The sequence below is a fragment of the Chiroxiphia lanceolata genome, chromosome 14 (genome assembly GCF_009829145.1).
Source record: "Chiroxiphia lanceolata isolate bChiLan1 chromosome 14, bChiLan1.pri, whole genome shotgun sequence".
Lineage (NCBI taxonomy): Eukaryota > Metazoa > Chordata > Aves > Passeriformes > Pipridae > Chiroxiphia > Chiroxiphia lanceolata.
In genome coordinates this window covers 17465061-17491388 of record NC_045650.1, presented here as the reverse complement: position 1 = coordinate 17491388, position 26328 = coordinate 17465061, and the positions used below count along the sequence as shown (strand labels likewise).

The 26328-nt window shown below is 43.1% G+C and overlaps 1 protein-coding gene across 8 annotated transcripts in view; it reads left to right on the top strand.

Moving 5' to 3' along the window:
- HTR2C (5-hydroxytryptamine receptor 2C) overlaps nt 1-24507 on the top strand; it is a 215345-nt gene extending 190838 nt beyond the window's left edge. For all 8 annotated transcript variants that reach the window (XM_032702319.1, XM_032702315.1, XM_032702314.1 and 5 more), the window contains 2 exons: nt 11090-11290; nt 20806-24507. In XM_032702319.1, coding sequence (XP_032558210.1) covers nt 11090-11290; nt 20806-21635 — 1031 coding nt within the window. In that variant the 3' untranslated portion in view covers nt 21636-24507. The remainder of the gene's footprint in view (nt 1-11089; nt 11291-20805) is intronic.
- Nucleotides 24508-26328: the final 1821 nt, after the last annotated feature.

Genomic DNA, 26328 nt, shown 5'->3' with positions numbered 1-26328 from the left:
GATGCAGAAGGCTGTAAATGCGTGTCTGACACCCATGAATATTGATGGCTGGTTTTAGGAGGCAGCAGAGCTCTGCCCTTATGTTTATGCTTTAGTTCTGAATGTTCTGAAAAACAACTTCCGAGATGAAGTCCTTCAAATACACCTTTTATGTCTTACTTTATCTACTTTGTGTAATGACTTTTTCAAGCTTTTTCTAGTCCATACTGGGATAGGTACCCCTTGTATCTTGGGAGTAGCTAGTTCTACTGCAGCACTCATAATACTTATTTGTACTTGTTAAATTTATGACAACACTTAGAATTGTAGAATCGTAGAATACCCTGAGATGAAAGGGATCAGTGAAGTCAACTCTTGTCCCTGCACAGGACAGCCCCAAGAATTCCACCATGTTCCTGAGAGTGTTATCCAAAGACTTCTTGAACTCTGTCAGGCTTGGTGCTGTGACCACTCCCCTGGGGAGCCTGTTCCAGTGCCCAACCACCCTCTAGATGAAGAACCTTTTCCCAATATCCAACCCAAACTTCCTCTGACAACTTCAGGCCCTTCCCTTGGGTCCTGTCACTGGTCACCAGAGAGATCAGTGCCTGCCCCTCTTCTTCCCCTCGTGAGGAAGCTGCAGACCCCAATGAGGTCTCTCCTCAGTCTCCTCTTCTTGTGGCACCAAAACTGCCCCCAGCACTCGAGGTGAGGCCACACCAGCACAGAGCAGAGCAGGACAATCCCCTCCCTCCTCCAGCTGGTGATGCTGTGCCTGATGCACAACTCTTATTTTATTATGTTTTGCTAGATTATTATGTTAACAGATTATTTTATTATTGTAGTTATCACCGGTTATGATTTGTAATCAAGAGCAAGATTACACTGTAATAATAGTATAACCACAATAATAAAATAATGCTGCACTTGATTACAAGGCAAAAGCAAGTCTATCAAAAAAACCAATGGCATAACTTGACTAAATATAATTTCTTTAGTTTCCTTTACCACCTCATGAGACCACTATAATTTTCTGGGTAATAGTATTCTTTCTAATATATCTGTACGCCCACGCTTCATTTATCCATGTTAAATTAAACTTCTACTTCATGTTAATGGAACTCACAATAGGCCTACAATTTCTGCAGAACTCAAAGGAGTACAACTGGTGGTGGGGTTAAGTTTCACTTTTCTCTGATGTTACCCACCAGGAATATGGTCCACTTGCCACAAAATTGTTATGGGGAATGGGATCACCTTGTCCTATGCTGCTGTTTTCAACACAGACCTTCTCAGTATTCAAAACTGTGTATCTGTATGGTTTGTCAGAGAGGGACAGGAGGTCAGGCAGGGCTGGTGTTGCTGCCTGTTTGTTTTCTTTTTGGCTGAGGGATGTCGCCCTGGATTCCAGGATGGGAGGGTGAAGGTACTCGTGTTAGCAGAGCCTGAGGTGTTTCTAAATCTTTGGATCTGTAAAGAAAGCTGTGCTGAGTTGACTCTTACGTGTTCTCATGCAACAGTTTGACAACAAGTGGGTATTTTATAGGCTGTAAGTGTTACAGCAGGAAAGCACCATAATCTCAGGTTAAATCATATTCCAACTTTAGGTCTGTTACAGTAGACTCTGTTAGTAGTGAGAAGTTTTCACTCATAACAACTTGTGCACAGAATGCTTACAATAATGCAGATCCTTGAGATTTTATCGTGTGGTTTTACGAGTGGGGCTGTCACACAGTAACAAGTTGGTTGCCCTGGGGTAAAGGGGTGATTTTGCACAGGTTGGTGGGGGGGTCTCAGCTCTGCCTGCAGGCATGGGGTGAATGGGGTCAAAGGAGCTCCTGTGCTTCTCCAGACAGACAGTGCAGCTCCAGCCACAGACAGCCTTCCCAAACCCCTGCTGTCCCAGGGTTCCTTTGGGTTCTTGTGACAGGGTGTTCATGGCAAGGGGGCTGGGGACAAGCCAGTCTTCTTTGAGTATCACACCCTGATGGGAGGTTGGTTCCCAGGCAGTCTGAATGAAAAATCCTACAGGAGGGCCAGGAATTGAGTCTGAGCTGTAGCACTGGCTCCTCCTGGGCTGCAGGCAGAGTTATCCCGCAGGCCTCAGCAGGTGGGAAAAGGGAGAAGCATTTCAACAATGCCAAGGTGAAGGCTGCAAGCCTTTGTCCCTCCAAGGCTTAATGCAGAGACATCTCCAGGCCGTGATTCTGTGCATACTCCCTGCAGAGACTTTCCATGAAACATGAGCCTCTAACATTTGTACTTTCTTGCCATGGTGGAAGTGGAACAGATCCCAGCAGGGGCTCTCTGCTCACGCACCCATGTCCTGTGGGTGTCTGGGCTGTCCGGGAAAGCCTCCTGTGCTGCTGAGAGAAATGATCTTCCTGGTAGGCACCAGGCTATCCAGTTTATCAGCCAATAAAGCTTCCAGACCTAGTCCTGCTGTGGAAAATTATTTTTCAGGCCCTTGAAAGGAGCCTCCCGGGTTCCCATGGTATGCCAAAATGAGGAAACATCCAAGTGTTATAGGGTAACAGGGAGAAGAAGTGGGGAAGGGCAGCTGGGTAATTAAGGTTGACTTCAGACTTTGAAACATTGTGCTGGAAGACAGAGGCTACTGAAATATTATTTTTCAAGTATTGTGCAAAATTTGAGAAAAGCTCAACTAGTTAAGTAATGTGGTCTAGTTTTGCTGCACTTGTTTGCTTTCTCTCGTTTCTACACCCTATTCCTCAGTTAAAAGACAGTTAACAGCAAAAATTCTCTGAAGTGTTTGTGTGGGTCACACCACAAGAATCCAAGTGGATAATTGTACATTTCTGGGTACAAATTGGGTGTGATTTGCATACTTGCATGGTTCAGCACGTTGTTCTTAAAGAGTATGGAACTAATTAGCAATATATGCATTCTCTAGATTGCTATTAGAGTTATTTAATTAAACATCTGTATCTTGTTTACATACTGGATGAATTCTCCTCCACTCCTTTTTCAGGGGATGTCAGTGATTCTTCACGGTGCTGCCTTTTAATTGGGGCAGGTTGCACGTGCACAAATTACTGTGCTGAGTTGGTACATGGTGGCCATCAAACTCCTAAAGAAGTGGTACTTGCTCACACGTTCAGAGATTTCCTTGGGATTACTGCTTATGTAACAGTGTTCATTGGCAAAGTATTCCCTTGAGAAAGGCACTGAAGGTGCTGTTCCATCATCTTTCAGACTCCCACAGTGAAAATTTCCAGTGTTATGAACCCCAGTCTGACATTTCTGCTGCAATGAAAAGTGTGTCTCTTCTTGGTCAGGAGTGGTTTGGGCAGGGTGGCAGCAATGCCTCACGAGTGAGAGGTGTGCATCTAAGGTATGCAGTGACAGGAGGACAGTAGATGGCCCTCAAGGATGAGGACCAGAATTTCTAGGCTTCTTAGCAACCCCCAAATAATTGCTTTTCTCAGTGGCTCCTGTGGAGCACCCTCACACTGGCATTTCTACCTGTATAGCCATGAAGAATCAGAGATGCACGTTGGTTTGGAGGAAGCTAAATAGGGAATGTGTTTTACAAGTCCTGTGCTCTGAGAAATATGAGAAATGGAAATAAACATCTGTAGGCATGACCAAAATATAGCTCATTTCCCTTAGCTGAAGTGGTTTCTTGCCCTTACCAGTTTCACCAACTGCTTGTACTGGCTTTTGACCTCTTCAGACAAGCAAACTGTGACTCACAGGGGCATGAAGTGCAGCCAGACCATTAACCCACTATCCCTAATAAATCAGTGGAGCTGATTCACTGAACTACTTTGATACCCCTAAATTCACCAAAGCACTTGAGCGTGAGTTGCACTTTGCTTTGGCACAGGACTGGTGCAGGTGTAGAAATGTGCTGAATGAGGCACAAAACAATGAAAAAATGGAGAAAAAATACTGACAGGACATGCCAGGTATAGCAGACTAACCAGACTCCTGAAAACATCTGCATCAGTCTGCTCAAAGCTAACACTTGGCAGAAGTTGGTTTAGAGTAAATAAGTGAGTTCTTATTAAATTGGGCCTTTTCCTGGAATATTGAGTACAACCGTTGGCTGGTTAAAGATGACAGACCTGTGTTCTCTGAATATGAAACCCTTTATATCAAATGAAAGAAATCCTTATCATATCTCTTTCTGAAATCAGACATTTTATCAGAATTCAGAGGCCAGTTTGTTCAGCTGCATTGCCAGGGGGAACCTGAACTGAGGAAGAGGATTAATCCCAGGTAGGCTCCCAGACAGCTGTCAGGATAGCACAGGCATCTGAATTGCCACTGAGTTATGCTGAAATAAAACCAAATACCTAAAAAAATGCCTTCTGTATGGTTTTTTGTCCTCTCACTAGCCCAAAGCCAATCCTAGTATCAAGACATAATCTACATTTACAAGCTCTGGGTTCAAGCAGATGACTTTCAGCTCAGTAGCCAGCTGTAATTGAATAATGCCACATCACTTTTGGTTCTGAATTATAGTTTCCTCAAATGATCTGTATGTTTTGGCAGCAATTTCTTGTGATAATGGATCTTTTTCAATTTCATCAGAACTAGGCAAAACCACCTGTTATTGTTACATGCCTGTGCACTTTGTTATGAAACAGTTTTTTGGAAAATATTTATATGTTTACATTTAGAAGGTATTAGTGTGAGGTCTGTGTTTGCTCGTGGACTTACTTTCCAGTGGGGTGTTCTTTCAACTGTTGTTTCATCAGCTGTTTAAATAACTGGTGGAAGCTGATCCATAACGGGCATGAAGGAAATTAAAGGAGAGGCCACTGTCCTGATGCTGTGGTGACAGACAGGACATCACTAAAAAGAGAATGTTTACTGCTGTGAATATTTTATTAGACTGTGGTTTCATTTAGATAAAGTATTATGAAGAACTTGTATCTAGGAGTTGTGTGAAGAGATCGTATCTCTGTTGGAATCAAAATGCTGAAAGGAGCCCTTTATAAGAACTTAGTGATACAATTCAATTAATTGTACCATTGCTCCCTTAACTGTCCATATCACTCAACATAAAAATTCCAGATGCTGCTAAAGATGCTTAAGCTGTGAGCAGAGAACATTATTGAGCCTAGAAAATTTTCCTCTGGCTCCAAACATAATTTTAGTCTCCACCAATAAATGAAAAGATGAATGTAACATATGGATTCCTGGAATGACAGATCGCACCAGAATAATTTTTTAGTTCTCTAACAGAAGAGATGCTGCCTTTGGGATGCCAACAGGGCATTCTGTGTTTTCCTCTTAGCAAATGTCCCATTTTATTAGCAGGGTCTTTTAAGTATATTATGTAAAAAGCTGGCTCCTTGCATTTAAAATATTACTTAAATGATATTCAAGCAACCTTTCCCCAGATCAGATAATTATATCTGTCCTAGCTCTACATTTTCTTTTTTCTTATACTTCCTGTCAAGGCCTCAGTTCAGTACTGGATAGAAGGGAAAATCTCATAACAGCATAGTGAGTGCAATTGTTTAATTTGAAAGAAAGGGCAGTCACATCGATTAATCACTGTAACTTGTGAGAAAAGATGCAAAGGACCTTTGGAGGCCCATCCAGCTTGTCTGGGGTTTCCCTCAGTGGTGAGGGGTTTCCGAAGGAGACCACGCTGTTCCATGCCCACTGCCTGCTGCTCCCTGCCCCACCTGTGCCATGCTGACAGCTCCCAGAGGGGAAAAACTACCAGCTCCAAGGAAATCCAAGGCTCAGGAATGGTGTCGTGGCCCAGCTGGGTGTGATCAGTGGCACAGACTCGAGTAACTCCTGTGTGAGGTGTTGCACCGAGGCAAAGCAGCATCTTCTCCTCACAGAGGTTGGAGTCAAACGTAGGATACCAGCAGGGGTCCCTCCAACACTGTGTCTGCACACAGGGTCACCTCCTTTTCTTACTTGGTGGTCTCTTCCATCCTCTCAGCCATCCCATAACCTGAGAGCCCATCCTCTGCTGAGCACCTCCTGGGACTCTCAAGCCTTTTTGAACGGGCAGCATCCAAGAATAGAGTCCTGCTCTAAAAGTCGTCATCATTCTTTGTGTGTAGATTATGTCTCTGTGCTTGGCTGTGTTAGAATATGTTCTATTTAAGGGATTCAGAGAGCATTAGGATAGCCTTTTTTTCGTCTAGAAAATGCAGACTAGAAACTTAAACTCAATTTCTCATGTAACCCAGTGCCCAGGAGTTCAGTATGTTGGAAAAAACATTAAATTCTACTATATTGATGATAAAATCAAACAGCATTGGCAGTGCTGCCCTTGAGACCAGCTGTTCCTCTGGCCAGGAGGCTTGGCTGCACGTGCTTGGGCCCTTCTGTGGATGTGCTGACAACCACTGAGGACTGCAGGGGGTCAAGCAAGACATCCTGTGCTTCTTGGGCATGATGGAGTTTTTCAGCACCTTCGGTTGTGTGACTCTCAGGCTGATACAGAGTCATTTGTCTATGTAAATCTGAAGAAAATAAACTAGCAGAAAAGAGATAACATAGCCTGAAACACCACATCAGTAAGAGTAAAGCTAAGAAATTCTTTACTTCCTAGATAAGAGAGAGAGAGAAGAGAATAATTTAAATTCTTTCGTTCCCTTGGGAATAATGCAATGCAGTAATGTTAAAACTGTGTGTAATTGCTTTCTATTTTTGTAAAGGCTGTGGCAACCATGAAACTTTAAAGTGAACACTGGAAATTCTGGTTGGTATAAAATGCTTCAGCTGAATCAGTGGTGGAGTGGTGGTAAAAAGACTTTTAGCAGTGGGCACGGGTAGGCTTTATTCCACAGCACACAACAGTGTTTTGAAACCTTTTCCAAATTCATGCTCGTGGTTAGAAAAGAGGCGATTGATGCAGCTTACTGTGAGTTTCCCATTAATAACTCCTGAAGCTACAGGGATAAATTTTACATAATTCTTTGCTTTATTGTGGTGTAAGCAGGTATTTTGTTGCTATTATTCCAGATTTGTCCTAGGTGTTAAACTACATGTTCCCAGGAGATACACTGGAGCAGATTGCATTATAGTACTTAATTTGTACAAGCAACAGACATTTTTTAATTATTATTTTTTTCCAGTTCAGTCATTCTCCTACAATCTGGAGCAATTCTGTTTTACCATTTGACATAATTAATTTTGATTCCATTTGATGTGTTTTGGATTATTCAGTCATCTCCTGCTACAGTGTCTGGTAATTTTGACTCTCATGCAGTGAAGAGTACAACACCATAATAACAGTGTTAAGCAACACTTTTAACCCACATGCATTAAACCTCTAACAAAAGCAATCCAATTTCATAGCTGCCATCTTTCCTGATGGAAAGCACAAAACATGTAAGGAATCTCTTATCCGACAGGAAATTATCTACACACAAAGATGCTCTGTGACTTTGCCAAAACGCCTCTGACTTTCTGTATTTTGTTGCCAACACTTTGTGTTCATCTCAGCTGTTCAGTGACACACAGGAACTGTGGTTTGCTTTTTCATCCCAGAGCAGGAGATGAAATCCCACCTAGGGACCATGACTCCTGGTTAAATATAAGTGTTTGTTCCATGTGTCCTGGGAAGAACTCTGATTCCATGAGATGCTGCTCAGCATTGGAGGCTGAAGTAATATTCTGCAGAAGTTTCCTGCCTGGATTTTATACACTGTGTTTTATTCTGACCAGAGCCAGAAGCCAACACTGATCTAAAAGTAATATCATTGCTCTGTGCTTTTCTCTGTGAATTTGTCCAGTGTAAACTTCTGGCATTCACAAAATATCTGGAGCCAAAAAGCCCTGCAGTATGATTACACGCTGGGTAAAGAAATACAAACTTTTGTTCTGATCTGCTGGATTCATCTAATTCCCCTCAGCACTCTCCTATCTGGCCTACCAGCCAGTGCATTAAATATATGATTTTAAGGGCACAGATTATTTCAAGGTAGAAATCAGAGTTTCTTACAAAGAATTTGGGTTTTGCTTACCCAGGTGTTTAGCACTGTTTCGTTCTTTCTGGAGCCAAATTTGCACTGAAATGCGTGATTTCTATTGGAAATGCAATTGCTACATCTTAGAAGTGCTGGGGTCCAAGAATTCACTTCACTCAGTCATCTGCTCTTCTAAATATATGGTAATTGCTATTCTTTGTCTGTGAAATGAGAGAAAATAGAACAAATTAGAGAACTGTTACGTTCTGCAGATAGAGTGTTTCTAAGGATAAGGTTGCTTTGAAGGTATAACATCGTTAACAGAACATTTTTTTAATCCTTGTTTGCATCTTGGCACAGTCACAGGGCACATTTCCTATGTGTTGTACATTTATTCAAAACAGAATTAGAATAAATCTGTTTTTCATTTTTTACGAATTCCTGGCTTCGTAGGCTGCGTAGGTGTTTTTCAAGCGCACGCACCACTCTTACTTAAAAATAATTACATTTTGAGATAGAGTATATATTATGCCCTTCCTATCAAGGTATAGTGATGTGTTACAAGCTGCCATTCTACAAATTTCCGGAGTGACGTTTTATTATTGCAGATCATTTCAGGAAACTTCCTGAGAAAGTAAAATGTCTCCTCCTATAACTGGCTTTCCAGCTAGAAGCGTAACAGAGCGCCCTGGGACAGTAAAAACTAAAAGGATTAGGCATTAGGAGAGCTCTTGTCTCACCTTTATCTTCAAAAACATCCTGACGGGTTGCCTGGGCAGGAACTCTGGGCAGTGTTACCTGGATCTGCTGGTTCCTGCAGTGCCAGGGCTGACAGCAGGTGACACCTCCTCGCCTCACACCGTGGGCGTGAATATTTACTGTTGCTTTTGCTTCTCCTGGTTTTTTTTGGTTGCAGTGCTGTGCCTGGTTCACATCAATAGCAGAAGTCGTTCCAGGGGGACACAGGAAGCATTTGGGTAGCTCAAAAGAAGAAGTAAGAGAGGCTATTCATCATTCAATAATGCTGAAAAGGTGGTTGCTGTAGAAACCTCTCCCAGGTCTAGCAAATGTCAGGAATAAGATTGTACCCACTGCAGTGCCATGGATCAGATTGGAGATGCTCCCACGCACAGGAAGCCTGGAGGCCTGGCATCTCTTTCTGGAGACACTGGAGATTTCCTGACTGTCCGTGTGATGCAGGGAGTAGCCATCCATGTCACTGTTCCCCAGTGCAGAGGCTGCTGCACAGTCATGATCGCTCCGGAGGATCTCTTCCTCCATCAGGACACACTCAGGGGCTTTGTGCTCGTGGCTCATTTCAGCCTGTAGCAGAAAGCTGGCTCTGGCAACGCAGAGGAGAAGTAGTGAGGTATAAAATGTGCTGAATGTACTTTAGCATGGGCTGGCAGCAAGAGCCTGGGGCTGTGCAGGGAGTACGGCTGCCACTTGTAGGATTTCAGACTTGTTCTTCCCTGGGGCATTCACTGAGGCATCATTAAAGACCCAGCAAATCTGAGGTGTGCTTAGCTGGAGCTCTGAGCTCAGTTGCAGGCTGATGGCAATGATGTCCTAAGCAATTGCAAAGTGTGAACATGAGCAGGAGGTGAAGTTTGATCGTAGTGTCATAAAGAGGCTGAGTCATAATTTAACCAAGCTCAATTCATTTGTACAGCAGAGCTGTCTTTTTAAATAAAGATGCTCCAGCCACAAAGTGGTGCTTTACTTATTTCCCTTCACTAGGGACCTCTTAAATGCTTGTTGCTGTGGAGTTCAGTCCACTTACAGTCCTTTTAGTAGAAGTGGTGCAAACTTGCTGAAATGAATGGCTTATCTCCCCAGAGCTGGGGTCTTGTGTGGGTTTGGTGAGTACTTAGCACTTCATCTGTGGGTTTCCTGGTAAAATGAACTAATGTGTCCATCTCCTTCGGCTGTGCTCTTTGTGAAAGGTTCCTGGGCTTCTCTGGGACATTTCATAATAATTTACTCTGGTTCAGTTCATCTCAGGCTTCTGCATAAAGGTATCCTGGGTCTCTCTTGGCTGGGTAATTTGTTTCAAAATATGATTTCTGAGACTAATGTTTCATCTTTTCCATTCAAGATCAGTGGGATGGAGCAGCACCATTCTTAATATAACATTGATTCTTCAGAGTGGTGATTCTGATCCTTGGGGTAAACTTCAAGATTGCTTTAGATATCCACGTTCTGAATGAAGACACAAGAATATCTCATTATTCAACAATTATGAAGTCTCTCGTGTTTTCAGCTGCTATAGATACTCTTGATTTGTTTTCCTACGAAGCCCAGAGCTTGGCAGGGCTCTGTTATTGATCTCACACAATCCGTTCTGGGCATTGACATGGGGGTATCATTCACAAATCAATTTTTTTCTGAGTTTTAATTTAAATACAACTGCCCCTTGAGGACCTTTCTGGGTCACTTTTGCTCTCAAGCTGTACTTCAGCACTGAATGAACAGTTTAATAAGTGCAGGCACCCAAATGAGCTGCGTGCCAGCTGCTGTCAGACGTAGCTATCTGGTCTGTTCTGTCTGCTGGCACACTTGTTTCTGTAAAGAATAACGCTCCACCCTGTCTACCTTCAAAACAGCTTTCAAATTTCAGCCACTCAGCCCCAGCTGCTCTGTAAGGAGTGTTCCTCTGTTAAGGCACGCTGCCTGGGGAGAAAAGGTGGAGTAGTGTCGTGTAGCTGTGTTAGGCTGTGCAGAAGAACTGCCTGCTGCCTTTCTCCTCAGCGGACAGGAACTGAGACTTACAGATCAAGGGAGCCTCAGAAAGGATCTGAGTGAAGTTAATGCCCCAAAGTGCTTTGCGACCCATGAAAAGAACGTGGTGAGGCAGTAACAGAGGAATGTAATATTTGATTTTCTAAAGATACGGTGGAAAGGTTAAGAGAGAGGAAAACAGAGCTAACGTGGTCACTTGAGGGCATTGCCCTTTAGCTGCTGGTCACAGAAATCAGATGTGTGGGAACTGGCCGCGGGTTTATGGAGTGTCCAGAGCCAGGGACTGCCTGTGGAGAGGTCCCCTGAGAGGTTTCTTGTCCCCTCCTCATGCACGTGCCCCTTACCGGTGTCGCAGAGTTAAAACACCCCGACGGTTTCTCAGAAATGACGGCCTAGCTCCCCAAATCGTTTCCTTTTCCTTTTTTCCTTTCATTTCTTTTCTCTCTATGTTTCAGATTATGCTTGGCCTTTGCCTAAACAGTTGTGCCCTATATGGATTTCCCTAGATGTGCTCTTTTCAACTGCATCTATTATGCATCTCTGTGCCATCTCTCTTGATCGGTACGTAGCAATACGCAATCCCATTGAGCACAGCCGCTTCAATTCCCGCACCAAGGCCATTATGAAAATTGCTGCAGTTTGGACCATATCCATAGGTAAGCAATGCGGCTCACGATCTTAAACTGTGTCTGAATGAATGATAGTGTTACTCCAATTTTTGTGTAGGGTTGTTTTTTCTTTTTTTTCTTTTTTTTTTTTTTTTATTTTTTGTTTTTTTTTTTTTTTCTAAGAGGATGCTCAGATTAATTTACCTGCCCTGCATGCCTGAATACAATAACCGATTACCCGGAAAATAGAAGCCTTTCCTTGCAGCTGGTCAGTGACCAAAGCAAGCTGTCATTTTTCAGAGCACCACCACCACGACGACCACTTTCCATTCGCTGCTCTGCATGTATCAATGTGCCGATAACAACAGTAACACAGACAAACAGTGCTTGTAAAACTGCTGTGTAAACAAAGCAGAAAACAGCGTTAGCAAAGGCTCTGGGAGGAAAACCCAGCCAGCACAAACTGCGCTGCAGTCGCCGCAGTTAAACCCTCTCAAGTTTTGGTAATGGTTTAAGTGAAGCAGCACGGAATTGAAGGCAGGCTATCAGCAAGGTATTTACTGCTCTTGCACAGCCTTTATAGCCTGTATTGTGCTCTGCCACAGCTGGGTTGCTGCTGGTACTGAGCTAGCAAGTTTGAAATCATAGTAAATGAGGAGCAGGCATAAAAGAAGACACGTTTGTATCACTTTGATAAAAAGCAATAAATAAAGCAGCAGTAAAATAGGAAGAAAAGGCAAAATGATACCGAGATGGCTTTGTAATATCAGGAATTATGTGAAGAAAAACAGTTTTTTCGTAACTCTTTCAATGTGCTTTAGGAAAGAGACATTTGAGGCAGGGTCAGAATTGCATGACCATTTCCATCTGTTGTATTGCCTTCTGTGCTTGAGTAAAATGCAGTCTTACGAAGATTTCACATTTAATTTTTATTTTATAAAGCGCTCCTCGCTTTCAGTGCTGGTACTGCAAGGAAAAGCATGTTTTGGGTGCTTGAATTTCTCTTGAGTTTTAGCCTGCTTTAGAAGTGGAATATGATACTGGTTGTGTGGGTGCTGCAGGGACCATTTTTTGGGGAAGCTTGCCTTGGAAAAAGGATATGCAAAAAAGCAAAAAAATATTAGGGGAAATATACGTTCTCTCCTCACGTGTATAACATCTATTAAAAACAAATTTTCATGTGTCACAAGCCTGCTTCATTTCCTCTAGGTAATACAATCCACAGTGAAATTGGATTGGGTTTAATCAATTCATTTAAGATTTTTTTAAAAAATTATTATTTTTTTAAGCTCTCTGTGCTGTCTATCTGGCATGGGAAAGAGAGCTGCTGAATTCAGCACATGAGCTGTGAACAAATTCATGTGTGGGATGCTTGGGCTTGATTTGCACGGACCGTCCAGGATCAGAACAGAATTCCATGTTCCACTGTAAGGTAGAGGGAGCAGCTGATAGACATCCCCCCCAGCAGAGATGTATACATCCATCAGCAGCATTAAGTAGTACATTGCAAAACCTGGACAATAAGGCTTCTCTTTCAATTTTTGGAGCTAACTTGCAGATTTCTGCCTGTGCTCTCTTAGAAACTCTGGCTAGTGCTGGAGGTGGCTGCCTGCATCAGTGCCTTGAGAACCAAGCTGTGGTTTGGACAATGGGTGTAAGGGATGAAGTACTTCATGCATGGTTTACTGAGTAAGCAGACTTGTAAGAGAATCTGGTACCTGACCAAACAGATGTAAAGACTGCCATAGACCCATCTGTTTCTAGAGTTATTTGGTGGGGATTGGGTTCATGATGATGGAAAATAGGCACATTAGGGACTCTACTGTACCCTGGAGAAAAAAGTACTTAAGCCAGACTAGGTAAGGTGACTTTGTGTTGCTGTGGAGTCCCAACACCTCACCCCTGCCCAGCTTTCTCAGGAGATGTTTAACAAAAATGCATTTATGATAGGTTGTGAAATCGGTGAAATAATGAAGACTAAAAGACGTAGCTTGGAAAGAAGATTGAATGGCACTTTTCTTTTGTGGCCACATAGTTTGTCAGCCCTCCATAAGGCAATGGATGTTGCAGTTATTCCCCAGCATCCAAAAATCGTGAGGAAGAAGCTGTGAGCAGTTGCTCAGTGAGGTGTCTGCAGTGCACAAAGCTTTTAGCACTTCTCTCACCAGGCTAGGGAGACACATTGCAGCTGTACCTGTGTGCCCTCCTGTGTTGGGATCACACCTGGGAGGGTGTAAAGCATGTCTAGGCCTTGTTTAGGTTTTGTTGGTTCTCTTTGATGCAGACAAGCTGGCCCAGGAGAGTCTTTGGCTGCATCCATTTTTCTGAAGATACAGGCAGAATCAATACTCCCCTGAGAGACTGTTCAGGGCACTGAAATGTGGTTGGATTTCCACCCTCCCCAGTGCATATGATAGGGTTCACTCATTTACTCAGGCTTTCTCCAGGAGGTTGCATTCAATGGAGAAAGAAAAGTACTCTTGGTATGTATCTGTCTTATTTTAGCATAACAATATTTATGCCATAAATGAATTTAGAAATGTGACAGACACAGGAATAAACTGAGCTTGGAATGAAAGAGAACTTACCCAAAGTGTATTGTTGCTGTTTTCTGGCTCCTCACTAGGAAAGGCCTGATGAAATCCCGTGCTATTTTCAAGAGGATGAAATAGGTTAAGTAAATCCTCACTTCAGTATTACGTATCACAAAAGAATTTGTGCATTTCTCTGTGTGACTAAGGAGCAAATTCAAAGCAGCACTTAAGTGCAGGATGGTCAGTTTGCATAAACACTGCTTCAGCTGAAGAGACTTGGTAATGCATTCCATGTAAAGAATCCTGAATTCAGTTTCTGAATCAGAATTCAGAATAAGAAGGGAAAAGCATGTAATTTATCTTAATTTGGTAGCTTTTGCATTCCATTTTTCTGAAATGTTAATGCTGGCAGCAAAATATAAAAGAGGTTCTTTGCTCATTGAGCAACAAATTTGGCAAGTTGCACAATCCTAAACCTATGATTAGGTTTTTAAGTAGGGGAACATCACAGAGTCCTCTGGTCTGTTGACAATTTCTTTATGAATGGGTCTTTTCCAAGTCCTCTTTGTTCCAGATTTAAGTACATCACAACCAGTTGTCCTGTGCTTTAGCAAGTGTAACTTGAGCAAGAGTTTTGTGCTCAGAGAAAAAGTGGGTGCTGTGGAGGGCTGGGTTTGTAAAAATGAGTTTTGTGATAGATAGCACTGTACTGAGGCTGGAAATAGAAATGTAGGCAACAGAAATATTGAAAATCAATTTTAGTCGTGAGCCTGCTGGCAGAATCTTGGCATTGTTTCAAGATTTCAGACTTTGCAGAGTTTCAAAGTTTTCACAACTAACACATGGACTTGACCATCCCACAGGATTCCCTCTGTCCTGCTCTGAGGGGGGTGGCTTTGGGCCACTCTGGCAGTGAGTGGAGACACCCCTGCAGTGCTCAGGAGGAGTGATGAGGAACTACTCAAGCCCTAAGTGCACACCATGTCATACAGGAGAGAGTGTTAACTGGGTAATATTAAATGAAACAAAATATGTGGAGATGCACACACATTACCTCTGATATGAAAATAAATAAACTGTTTTAATTCTGAGGTTTCTTGTGGTCCAGCTGTATGCCTGCTAGCACAGAAGAGTTTTTCCTCTGCTTCCCAGGAAGTTCAAGGTTTGGTCATTTACTAGAGAGCGCCGAAATTACACATGCTACCAATTTTCCAGCTCACAGTTTTACATCCTTAGTAACAAGGTAAATTCAATTTACTTGATAAGTGGCTGAGATAAGGCCATCCTTTAAATTCTGCTCATTGTATCAGTGCCATAAGCAGACCCCACATGTCTTTTTCTGTGTGTTTGAAAACATTTTCATTCTTTCTCTGACTCACTAACGATATTGTAATTCTGATTTCAGGTAGGTACTGAGGGTTTTGTGTATAAAATAAACTATTCATGTTTAAAAAGAAATTCACATCCCCATTTAACTTTCATACTACTACATTGTTTTATTGAGATGATCTATTTATAAAAGTATGAAAGACATGTGCTGCAAGGATCAGTAAATGCTCATCTCAGATTAAGTGATCTTATGTCTAACAGTGTTTTGTTTCTGCCCTGGGTGTTCTCTCACACAGCTGAGCAGCCTCATGCATGAAAGCTGTCCTAATGATGTCCTTAAAGAGCCTCCAGGTACAAATTAAGCCTTCCCCTGCCTCACTGGAGATAATCCTCAGTTTGAGGAATATTCTTGGAGTGGCACCACTGATACAAAAGGAGTTGTAGTCTCCTTACAGACTAGGAGCAGGTTGTGTGTGGAGGTAAATGGTGACTGGAGTACCGCATGTAGCCTCCCTTGGGTCATGGTTTCAGAGCATGTTTAGGGGTGTGATTTGCATTTCTGCCCATCATTGTGTCTCTCAGATCAGTGACTTTCTCAGCCAGGCATTTCCATGGCACATGTGCTGATGAGAAGTGTTTGCTCCTGAGCACCCTCAGTTCCCTGCTGGGTGGTAGCTGAGAGTTTGCATTTTGGGACAGGAACACACACACAGAGAAATTTCTTTCCAGGCTTCAGGCCTTGCTTAGCATACAAACATTTGGACGTGTGCCATGGCAAAAAGAAAGGCAAAAACAGTGCTAATGAAGAAGGCAACAAATGGAAGGTCAAAATGTGTTCCCGAGGCTTCGCTCAAACCTTTCCCACCATGCAGACGGGCTCTGCCTGTGTTCAAATGTACCATTGGAAAGATGTGGCTGAGCAAACTAGGAGAAGTAATTTAGCAAAGTGGAAGGGCAGGTGGGAAAATAATTTATTTCTTCTGTCCTACAGTGGTTTTTTGCTGGTTTTCCATCGGGGTTGTTCAGTTCTCTCCCAAGGCTTAAGAAAAGGTCAACAGCTTGTTCAGGCACAGTCAGTAATGACATTCATCTGTTTGCAGTTGTGCTTGCTGTGGGTAGGGAGATCCTTCAACGTTTAGCCCCTTTATATTTGACTTTAAACCAATACAAGGCAGGCACTGTTGCTTTATTAGAATGGTTACAAAAAACTAGACTTAATCCAGCCCTGAAGGCGCCTTGTTGCAATATTAGTAATGAAAGACATTAATGGTTTAAACACTTCAGCACATTCTTTGATTTTCATCTGAAGAGCTTTTCTTCCTGACCCCAGTGCCTTTTTTTACACAGTGCAAGTCAGGAGGCTGTTGGGGTTTACTACTCACTGTCTGAATCAGGCACTTTGTGAGACACTTCTGTTAAGAAACCAAACAGATTTGTTTTAGTTTAAATATGAAGTTTATTTTTGGTTTATATTTGTTTAAATATGAGGTTAAAGATATGTATTTGAACATGCAGTGTTTCCCAGTGTTCTTGGGTTTGCAGTGTAGACTGTATCTATGGCAGCCATAGACTTGTTTGGCACACAGATTTCTCTCTGCTTTTTCTTTTAAATTGTCTGTAAGCACCAGGAGGATGACACTGAAGTCCAAAGTCCACTTGCATCATGAGATCCCTGTTTTCTTTAGTGAGGTGGTTGTCCCTGGAGGAAATATATTCTTGTAGGAGAATGGAACTTACTCCCTTTCTTAGTGGAAATAACCATCAAAGACCACATCTCTTCAGTAATCTCTATCAATCTCATGGGCTTTCATTGCAGAAAACAAGGTATTAAACACAAAACCTGTATTGTTTTTCATTTAAGTCTAAATCCTGGGAATGTCAATTTGGACTTTTTAGCCAGCTTTTTCTCTGCAGCGAGTACAGGTTTTACAAACACGTATTTCTAGTCATTTGGGTTTTGTTTTATTAATGGAGAATCTGTAAAGAGCATCTGTTGCTCTGTGTCCACAGCATCATCTCAGCCCCATTTGGTGAATCGTTCTGCTGGCTTGAGGACATCTTTAAAGCTGACAAGAAGCAGTTAGGACAACAGTTGTAATTGGATTTGTAATCCAGGGGATCTCTCTCTGTCTTGCTTCCTGCTGCTCTGTCAGACAGAAGCTAAAAGAGGGGAGAGGATGGAAAAGATCACATCCATTTTCTGTGGTGTGGTGAAAAGGGATATCCTGCTCAAGCTGCTGCCTGACAGAAGGTGCACAGAGCTCCCAGTATTGAGTCTAACAGGGACCTGGTTCTTGGCTCACTGGCTGGTGGTGGCTGTTGTCTTTTCTAGCTGGGGAAAAACCAGTTGCCCTGGGCACTGCTCAAATATCAAACAAGAGGACCAAGTTTGCTCTGAAGAGCAAAGTATGATATACAATAGGCTTGCAAAACTTTCACAATGCAAGTTTTTGGATCAGCCCTGCCTATCTTGGGGAATTCGCTGCCAGCTTAGTTAGAAAGTTATTTGACACAACTGGAAAATGCATCTGAGGCTGGAGAACTCAGCTCACTGAATCAGCCTGAAGCTCATGAAATGCTCTGCGCTGGGGCTCAGAGAGCTGTGCAGGAGAAAGGCTGTGGGCAGCAGTTGGCTTCAGAGCCTCTTGCCTGATTAGACACTCACCCTCACTGGTGTAGCGAGTTTGGCATTCTCTGACCAACTGACCTTAGTTCTTAAGTTATGAACATCTAAAACTGCTTTGTTAGTACTGTGGGTTGCTTGAGTCAAGCGAAGCTGGATGCCTTCTCCATCCTGTTCTAACAGCTGAGCTCAAATCAGGCAGGCATTCATGCCCAGGCACCATGGAATGCTTGGTGGTAAGCAGAGCATGGGCTGACCAATGTGCCCCTACTGAAACCAGGGCCAAGGTGTGAGCTGTGTCTGCAAGCAGGTATTGTTGCATTTGGGATTGTGGCAGCAGCATTTTTGCAGTAATCCCCCATGAAGGAAGCCCTTCTGAGGTGTCTCAGACTTTCCACAGTCACTTCTCACTTACTGGGGGGGTGTCAAGTTAGTTCTTGTTGCCCAGGGTGTGCCCAGTCTTAGTTCCCTTTCAAGCTCAATTGTGCAGTGGATCAGTGATAAATCATGTATTAGAGAATGAGTTACAAAGGAAAAGTGTGAGGTGAAAGAAAGCATTGGAGATGAGGGCAGTGCTGCCCATTCAGCAGTGCTGGATGCTGGCTGACAGCTGAATTGAAGTGTGTTGGCAGCTTATCTGAGGGCATCTTTCTTCCTGCTGCTGCTTTCTTCCTACTGTCTGTCATCAATGCTGAGGTATCTCATGCTCATGCAGAGTTTTAGGCTGCCATCAGTGCTCTTGATTTGTATATTCATCATACCCCAGAACCAGGTTATTCTTCCCAAATGTACTTTATGGGTGTCACATAAATGCCACTTTATATGTAAAGATATCCCAAAGCCTCATCTCATTTCCCTTGGCTAAAGCAATAACAGTAAACTAAATGATGACTACTTCATGAATGAACTTGTATTCATTTTGGAGTATTTCAAAGGGTGGGTGTTAAAGAGGTCACTAAAGCACAAAATTATTCATGCAAATGTAATCCCAGTGTAATGCCATTGATTTAATTCAGATTTCATCTCTGTGTAGAGACTGCTTTACCAGTATCCAGCTTCCACCATTTCCCAGATGTCTGTGGTTTGATGGAGCCAAGGCATTAGAATGATGTCTTTAATGATGGTTTAATGATTAAATCCCATGATTTAATGGTTTGATGGGATGAAGGGTTTTGCGGTCACAGGGATTTGGCACAGGAGAGGTAACAGGGGTTAACATACTGAAAAGGAGACAACTGCCTTGCCAAGGGTAAACTGATAACCACTGGCATGTAGAGGGAGAGAAGAGCAAATCTTAGAACTAATGTCTGAGCTAAGGAGACACATGGTAGAATCACAGAAGGCATTTATAATCGTTACTTTTCAGAAGAAATTCTTTCACTAGCTTACTGGCACATGGTAATTTTATGGTAATGACAAACTGCAGATGAATTCTTCAGAATCCTGGAAAACACTTAGCTGGAGTGGGAAAAATGCCCTGGTTAATCTCTTTAGCATGTTACTTTTCCCATTTAGAAATTCAGAGTTCCACAGGATTAGTTCTGTGACCTGTGCTATTCACAGTAACTCCAAAAAAAACCTAATCTGGGCTCACCAGTGACTTCAGTGTGGATTATTTCTTGGGTGAAGGAGCTAAGGAAGGGCATGGCCAGCCCCACAGATGTGTCTGAGGAGTGGGTGCTCCATGGCAGCCAGGTGGCCAGAGGGGAGAACAGAAGACACTCTACTGCTCTCTAACTGCTTGGATATGCAGGTTTTTTCCTTTCTTTAAAAGGATGGAAAAGAACTTAAAAAGAAATGGAGAAAGATAATCAAAGACATAGAACAAGTTTGGCATGAGGACAGAGAGTGAACAGAACTGTACTCTTCAGTTCCAAAAGAGATGTCAGACAAGAGAGATGATAACAGGTCTATAAAATCACTGAGAAGGTGGGAAAGGTGACCAGAAAGTGATTATTTGCTGTTTCTCACAGTAGAGGAACTTATGGGAGTCAAAGGAAATTGTCAGGTAGCAAATATAAAATGAGCAAGAATTACTTTGTTCACATGACAAACAGGTGGGTTGGGGAACTGAAGGCCACTGAGAATTGTGCAGTTAGAAACGAGATCAAGGATTCATGGAAGATAAATCTCTGAAAAGCCGTTTTAAAAACAAGATTTGGATGCAAATTCTTGGCTTGGAATTTTTTAAGCTATAATGTTTAGAGCTGTCCCCTTTTGTATCATAGCCCTAAACTTCTGTCACCTGTCAAAGACATGAGACAAGAGTAGATGAACCCATGATGGTCTAACTAGAACAGGCCCACCACATCTTTTCCAGGTTCTCCTGTACACACAGGATGCGGTATTCCAGCATATGTTGTTAATTTTGGAAATATTTTTTGTCTGTCCTGGTGTTTGACTGAGCTTCACAGATCAAGGGACAAAGTTTGGATCTCAGAACACATGAAAAATATTGGATTTTGATCTTGCAGAGACCATTGTCTGCTTGCGCTGAGGGAGTCCATAAGGACCCAGAAAGGCAGGAGTTTTGCTTCCATGTGCCCATGAGGACATGGCAAAAGTGGCAATTTTTTAATCAGTATTATTTTAATTTCTTAAAGAAACTTGCTTTTAAATCTTCATAGCTGTAATTCTTTTGGATTTTGAAAATTTTTTTCTCTGTAAAATTTGCTCCACTCTACCCTGTGTCAGTGATTTCAAACCCCCCCCGACTGGCATGGAGTGGCCAGCTGGGACAGAGCAGGGTAGTGATGGCCTTTTCTCCACCTAGAAATTGCAATTAATGCTAGAAAAATAACTCCATATAGGAGTTGGGCTGCATTCACTGAGTCAGCTGTGGAGCACAGCAAAACTGTTGCTGTTCCCAGAGGAGGGTGTCATTCCCTTTGAGCTGTGCTCCCAGGAGTGTTGTTTAATGAGGTTTTCCCTTTCACTTGAAAGCAGTAACTTCCCTTTCAAAAAGCTTTAGGCAGTGTGATCTGAATGCATGCAGGGCCTGCATCATCTCTGCTGCCTCTTTGGAGCCCCGTCCATCCATCCAGGTAACAGTCTCTTTTTTGGTTTCGTTTTTCTAGGGATATCTATGCCTATTCCAGTCATTGGTTTGCAGGATGACTCCAGAGTGTTTGTAAACGGGACCTGCGTCCTCAACGATGAGAACTTTGTCCTCATTGGATCCTTCATGGCTTTCTTCATCCCTCTCATCATCATGGTGATCACATATTGCCTGACTGTCCAGGTGCTGCAGAGACAGGCGACGGTGTTCATGTGTGGAGAGGTGCCCAAGCAGAGGAGGAGCAGCGTGAACTGCCTCAAGAAGGAAAACAACACAGAGAACATTTCAATGCTTCACAATCACGAGGGGGCATCTCACTTGAACTCCCCTGTAAATAAGGAGGGAGTGCTTTTCAGGAAAGGAACTATGCAGTCCATCAACAACGAGCGAAGAGCCTCCAAGGTCCTGGGCATCGTCTTCTTTTTGTTCCTCATCATGTGGTGCCCGTTTTTCATCACTAATGTCATGTCTGTCCTTTGCAAGGAAGCCTGCGACAAAGACCTCTTGAGTGAACTGCTTGATGTGTTTGTTTGGGTGGGGTACGTTTGCTCGGGGGTTAATCCCCTGGTGTACACACTCTTCAACAAAACCTACCGCAGGGCTTTTTCCAATTACATCCGCTGCCAATACAAGCCCGGCAAAAAATCAGCACTGCGGCAGAATCAGTGTCTGAATGTTGCTTCGACAGCTTTGTACGGGAAAGATCTGACTTTAACTAGTTACCGAAACGGCAATGAATTCAACAGCATGGAACTAGAAGCTGAGGAGGGCCTGGAACTGCAACCAGGGACTTCGGAGCTCTCCATAAACAGCTGTAATGTTGTAAGCGAAAGAGTGAGCTGTGTGTAAGGGTGACTTACACAGCCTTTTGCTACGGTGTATCTGTAGCCAAAATACCTTGTGTAAAAATGTAAGTGTCGCTCAAAGGACAATGTAAATATTGCATTCTGAACAAAGCTTTTTTTTTTTAAAGAAAAAAAAGAGTTGTCTTTCCAGTCCAGTACTGAAAATCATATATATTAATATACTGCAGTGAAGTTTAAGGTTCTATATTTACTGTTACTAATAGATCAGAACTATTAGTTACTCTGCATATGTCATGGACAAAATGTTTGAATTCTTCTTCCAGTGCATGAACAAAAATGCTGAATATTTATCTCAGGTGGAATTTGCTGGAGTCCAGAATGGCACGTTAATAGTTATATATCAAATACATGCTATTAGACTTGGTCAGTATAACTTTCTTTTTCAAGTTGACAGTAAATATATACTTTAAATCCTCACCCCTATTTGTGCCGTGTAAAGACTTTACAGAAACCTGGCAGAAAGACATCACAAGAGCGTAGTGGCCGTACAGGCACCTGGCCAGACATGTCCTGTGTCTTGCTCCCATACTGGGTCTATCTTGCACTTCAGGGGTCCTCTGCTAAATTTTGGCTCCCTCTCCAACCCTGCTGTTTTTTTTCCATTGCACGGGAGGCTCTGGCTCCCCTAGGGAAGGTAGGGAATGCAGTTCTGGTGTGTTTTTGCAGTCCTGGCTGGGATCACTTGCAGACTTGGAGAAGAAGCATGAGAGACAAAGTTCTGTTTCCACTGTTCTATAAATGGAAGGCCTCAGACTCATAAAAAGCCCTCCTTTGGTCTTTCAGAAACCCATGAGGTCTGGGATGGAGCAGGCTGTGCTCAGTGCACTGCCTTCACACGCTGCTGGAGGATCAGGGGCTTTGGCTGACCTGCAGAAGAGCACTCTGGCTTGGAAGGGCCAGATCTTTGGCCCTCTGGGTCCTCACATCTAGCTATTCTTTAGCTTGCTAGCATTGACTTTTATTTTTCAGCATCCTGGGACTCGCAGTGCTGGTGGTAGAACACTGCTTTGGGTGTAGAGCAGAGGCTGCTCTGTGTGTGGTGCTGGCCAGGGTCAAGCTGTGAGGAGCAGGATGGACCTGCCTGGGGATGCTGGGGGAGAGGCACAAGTGAAGGGCCCTGCTCCTGCCTCAGGACGGGGTGGGCAGAGCTGAGCAGAGCATGTGATTGGAATCATTTGCTGGTGGCAGGGTTCAAAAGCAAATGATGACCAGAGACAGGAAGGAAGAAGACCTGGAGCTAGTCTACAAGGAATATTAATCTGGATTAATTTTTAAATTTGACATATTCCATTTTACTCCCAAAGTAAATTATGGTGTATCATATTAACACCACTTAGATCTTTAATGAAAGCATCCACATTGGGATGGAATGCAGTTTAAGTAATCTGCTTTTAATACACACCAGGTACAATTTGAATTAATTTTCCTCTGCGTTCTTGAGTACACAAACTCCCCAAGGCACCGTGTCTTTCTGGCACTGTGTCTCTGGGGTGCTGCCTCTCATGCAAATTTCCTTGTGTGGAGTATTGTCTAATGCCAGATATCACCCATAAGGTTTTTATATCTTCATTAACTACTACACAGATGCTGCAGTGCCCATCTAACATGGATGCATTTAGCATCACTGACAGCCTCTGGCTATGATAATCATCAGAACAGAGAACATTACACTGGGCATGGTTAAATCGCATTTTATTAACATGAATTGCTTGTACTCTAAGCTTGCTGTGTTCATTCCATTAAAATTACCTTCTAGAAGAAACAGAAAATTCTGCTAATGCTTTAGGTAACTGCTGTTGCATTGCTGTGTGCAGCAACAACCTTGCTGAGGCCACTACTAAAACATAACACAGGGGTTGTCTCTGCTGCTGGCTTGACCCCAGACTGATGTGTTGAAGATGGTCCTCTTGTCTCCCTCATCCCCTCCTGGGAATAATCCGTAGTACTTCCATGCAGGCAGACAAGGTATCCCAGTGCAGAGGTATCCTAAGCCTCTGCTGCCTGAAGAAGGCAGCAGAGATGCTCCATGTGCCAGCCTGCAGATACCACCATGGGTTGAATGCTCTGGAGTCTGCTTGCCTCTCCAAAAATGTCAGGTAATCAGTAGGAAAAGGACTGGCCAGAGGCACAAACTTGGTCCTTCCCTGACTTCTCTTTACCCTGAGTCAGATTTTATTATCTCAAACAGTACAGAAAAATCAGAACCATCACATTGCTTTTTAAGTTGTTGGTTTTTTTTTTCCCTTTGGTGAATTTATAGCACACCTTTTCCAAACCATGTATATGTGTGTATGTATATATCTGTGTGAGTTTGTACTTAGATATATACACATATATACATATTTAAGAGTGAACCACAGACTTTGAAAGCATTTAGCAATAAGTTGAATTACAGTAGCTTCTAGCATGTGTAAGTAATGAGTGAATAACTCATTTTCACAGCATCCCTGAGCTCAGTATAAGTCTACACACAGGCCTTGTCTTTGCATAGGAGCCTTCATGTCTTACCCTTGTCGGTTCTGTTGTACGGGCAAAAAAGGGAACCTGCTATATTTGGATGCAAAAAATGGGAACTGAACAGAGAATTTTCAGAATTTTTATAAATGTTTTTAAAAAATTCAGCACCAGAACTGTAAATATGTCTACACAGCTGGACCCATTCTGATGTACAGCCCTTGTTTGGATGAACAGCCAAGGGTGCTGCCTGACAGCACCTCATGTTCTCTCCCAGCCAGTGGGTGACAACATTTTTGTGAATGTTTATATACTGTCACGTACCCAACTTTCTTTGGGTCATTCACATCAGGGTTTTGTGATGCTGCTATTAATTTATTAAAGAAAGTTTGTTGGTTTAATCATTCTTAATTTTTTTTTTCTCCATGGTCTATCAGAAAATAAATAAACGAATGTGCCCTCTCTTTCTTTCATCTGTCCCCAGTCAAAATATGTCCTCACCAAAAAAACAAACAAGCAACAAAAAACAAGGATAAGGATGTATACCTGAAGTATGGCCCACAGTTGATGAATCTCAGAAATCACTGTCAGCAAATATCCCAACATTTTCAACCCCAAAACTTGATAAATACAAAAGTGGTGATAGACTATTCCCCCTCTTCAAATTGCTCCCTCCAGGAATAACCGTTGAAAATTACATTTTTTAAATTATGTCAATTTGAAGAATTGATTTAGTTCTCTGAAACTTAACCAAAGTCAGGTTGTCCCCACAGCAGCTTTGCTTCTCCTGAGATGTAGCCATTAACCTTGGGGTGCCTCCAGAAACCCTGCCTGGGGCTGTCTGACGTGAGTACCTGCTGGAAGTTTTGTGTGTCCTCAAATCTGAGCTCAGGTATGGTTCTGTCTTACAAACAGTGTGGGTGGTGATGTTTTGTTTTGCGTTTGGACTGAGCAAGTGACAACAATTCCTTGGAAATGGCGCCGTGGGCTGTGTTGTTTGCTTTGTTTCCCAAACCAGATGGAGCTGTGCAGGCAGGCTGCCCGTGGGACAGCACACACGCAGAGGCTCCCACCCAGCAAACACACCCCCTTGTTTCACTGGCATCGGGCAGTCTGCTCTTGGGGGCAGCCCAGGACAGAACCAGCAGCTTCCTGGGCTGTAGGGGCTTCCCCACTAGAGGTCAGAACCAAGGCTGGCCGTGTTGTTCAGGCACAAAGCCTTGTGGCTGGGCAACCTGGTTTCTAGGCTTGAGCTGGCTCATCCATATCTCTGACCTGTTGCCCCACACAGTCAATGTGGGGTGTAGCACCCATGGGGTCAGCTGTGGTGGCTTTGGGGAGCTCTGCACGCCTCAGAGACTGTGCTTTGAGAAGGCAGCCTCTCCTTCAGTCCTGTGCTTGCTGAAGATAAGAGCAGCTACCCAGAGGCTGTAGCATCTGGGAGGGAATGTGATTCAGAGCCAATGCTGAGGAGCCTCGAGGCATCCCACCTCAGCATGGCTCTCTATTGTCATAATGACTATGAGTCTGCAGTAGTTTTTATCTGAGTGATAATTTGAAGAGGTAAATTTTAGGTGATGTGTGAGTAGTCAGTGTGAACTGTGTGGTTCATGCTGTTTTCTCCACAGAGACATTCATGTTAATCATTAGTGCCTTTCTTCTGGAGAGCCCTGCAGAGAGTTTCCTCGCTGGTGTGAACTGTGTCCAATGCTCTTCCCTTCCCAGTCAGCATCTAATGTGCTGGAGTCATGAGGGTCCTGGATATGGAAACCCAAATTCCAAAGGAGAAACATATTTTAAAGAAAAAATAGCAAACCCAAGGAGCTCTGCAGAAATGTTGGTTAACTTTGAGCTGCTGAAGAGTGTCTGATACCGTGGCAGACAAATTATGCTAATCTGGTGTTCCAAAAGCAGCACCCGTCATGTGATAAATGAGCAGATGTCTCTTGGATGGGTTTCCTCCCTGTGTCACAGTATCATTAGGATAGCTGCATGCCAAGAACTGCACTTGGCTTTGTCTCCATTTCAAACTGGGGTGGAAAAGGCATCAGAAGCTTTTTCCTGGGAAAAATCAGGCAAAGACTGCCAAGCCTTGGGCAGGTGCAGCAGAAGGACAGAGATGGGCAGATGAGATGTATGTACACATCTGTGCGCATGAACACACACCCCAGAAACCCCAGAGAGCCACAGGAGGTATCATCACGCTCTAGTCATCCTTGAAA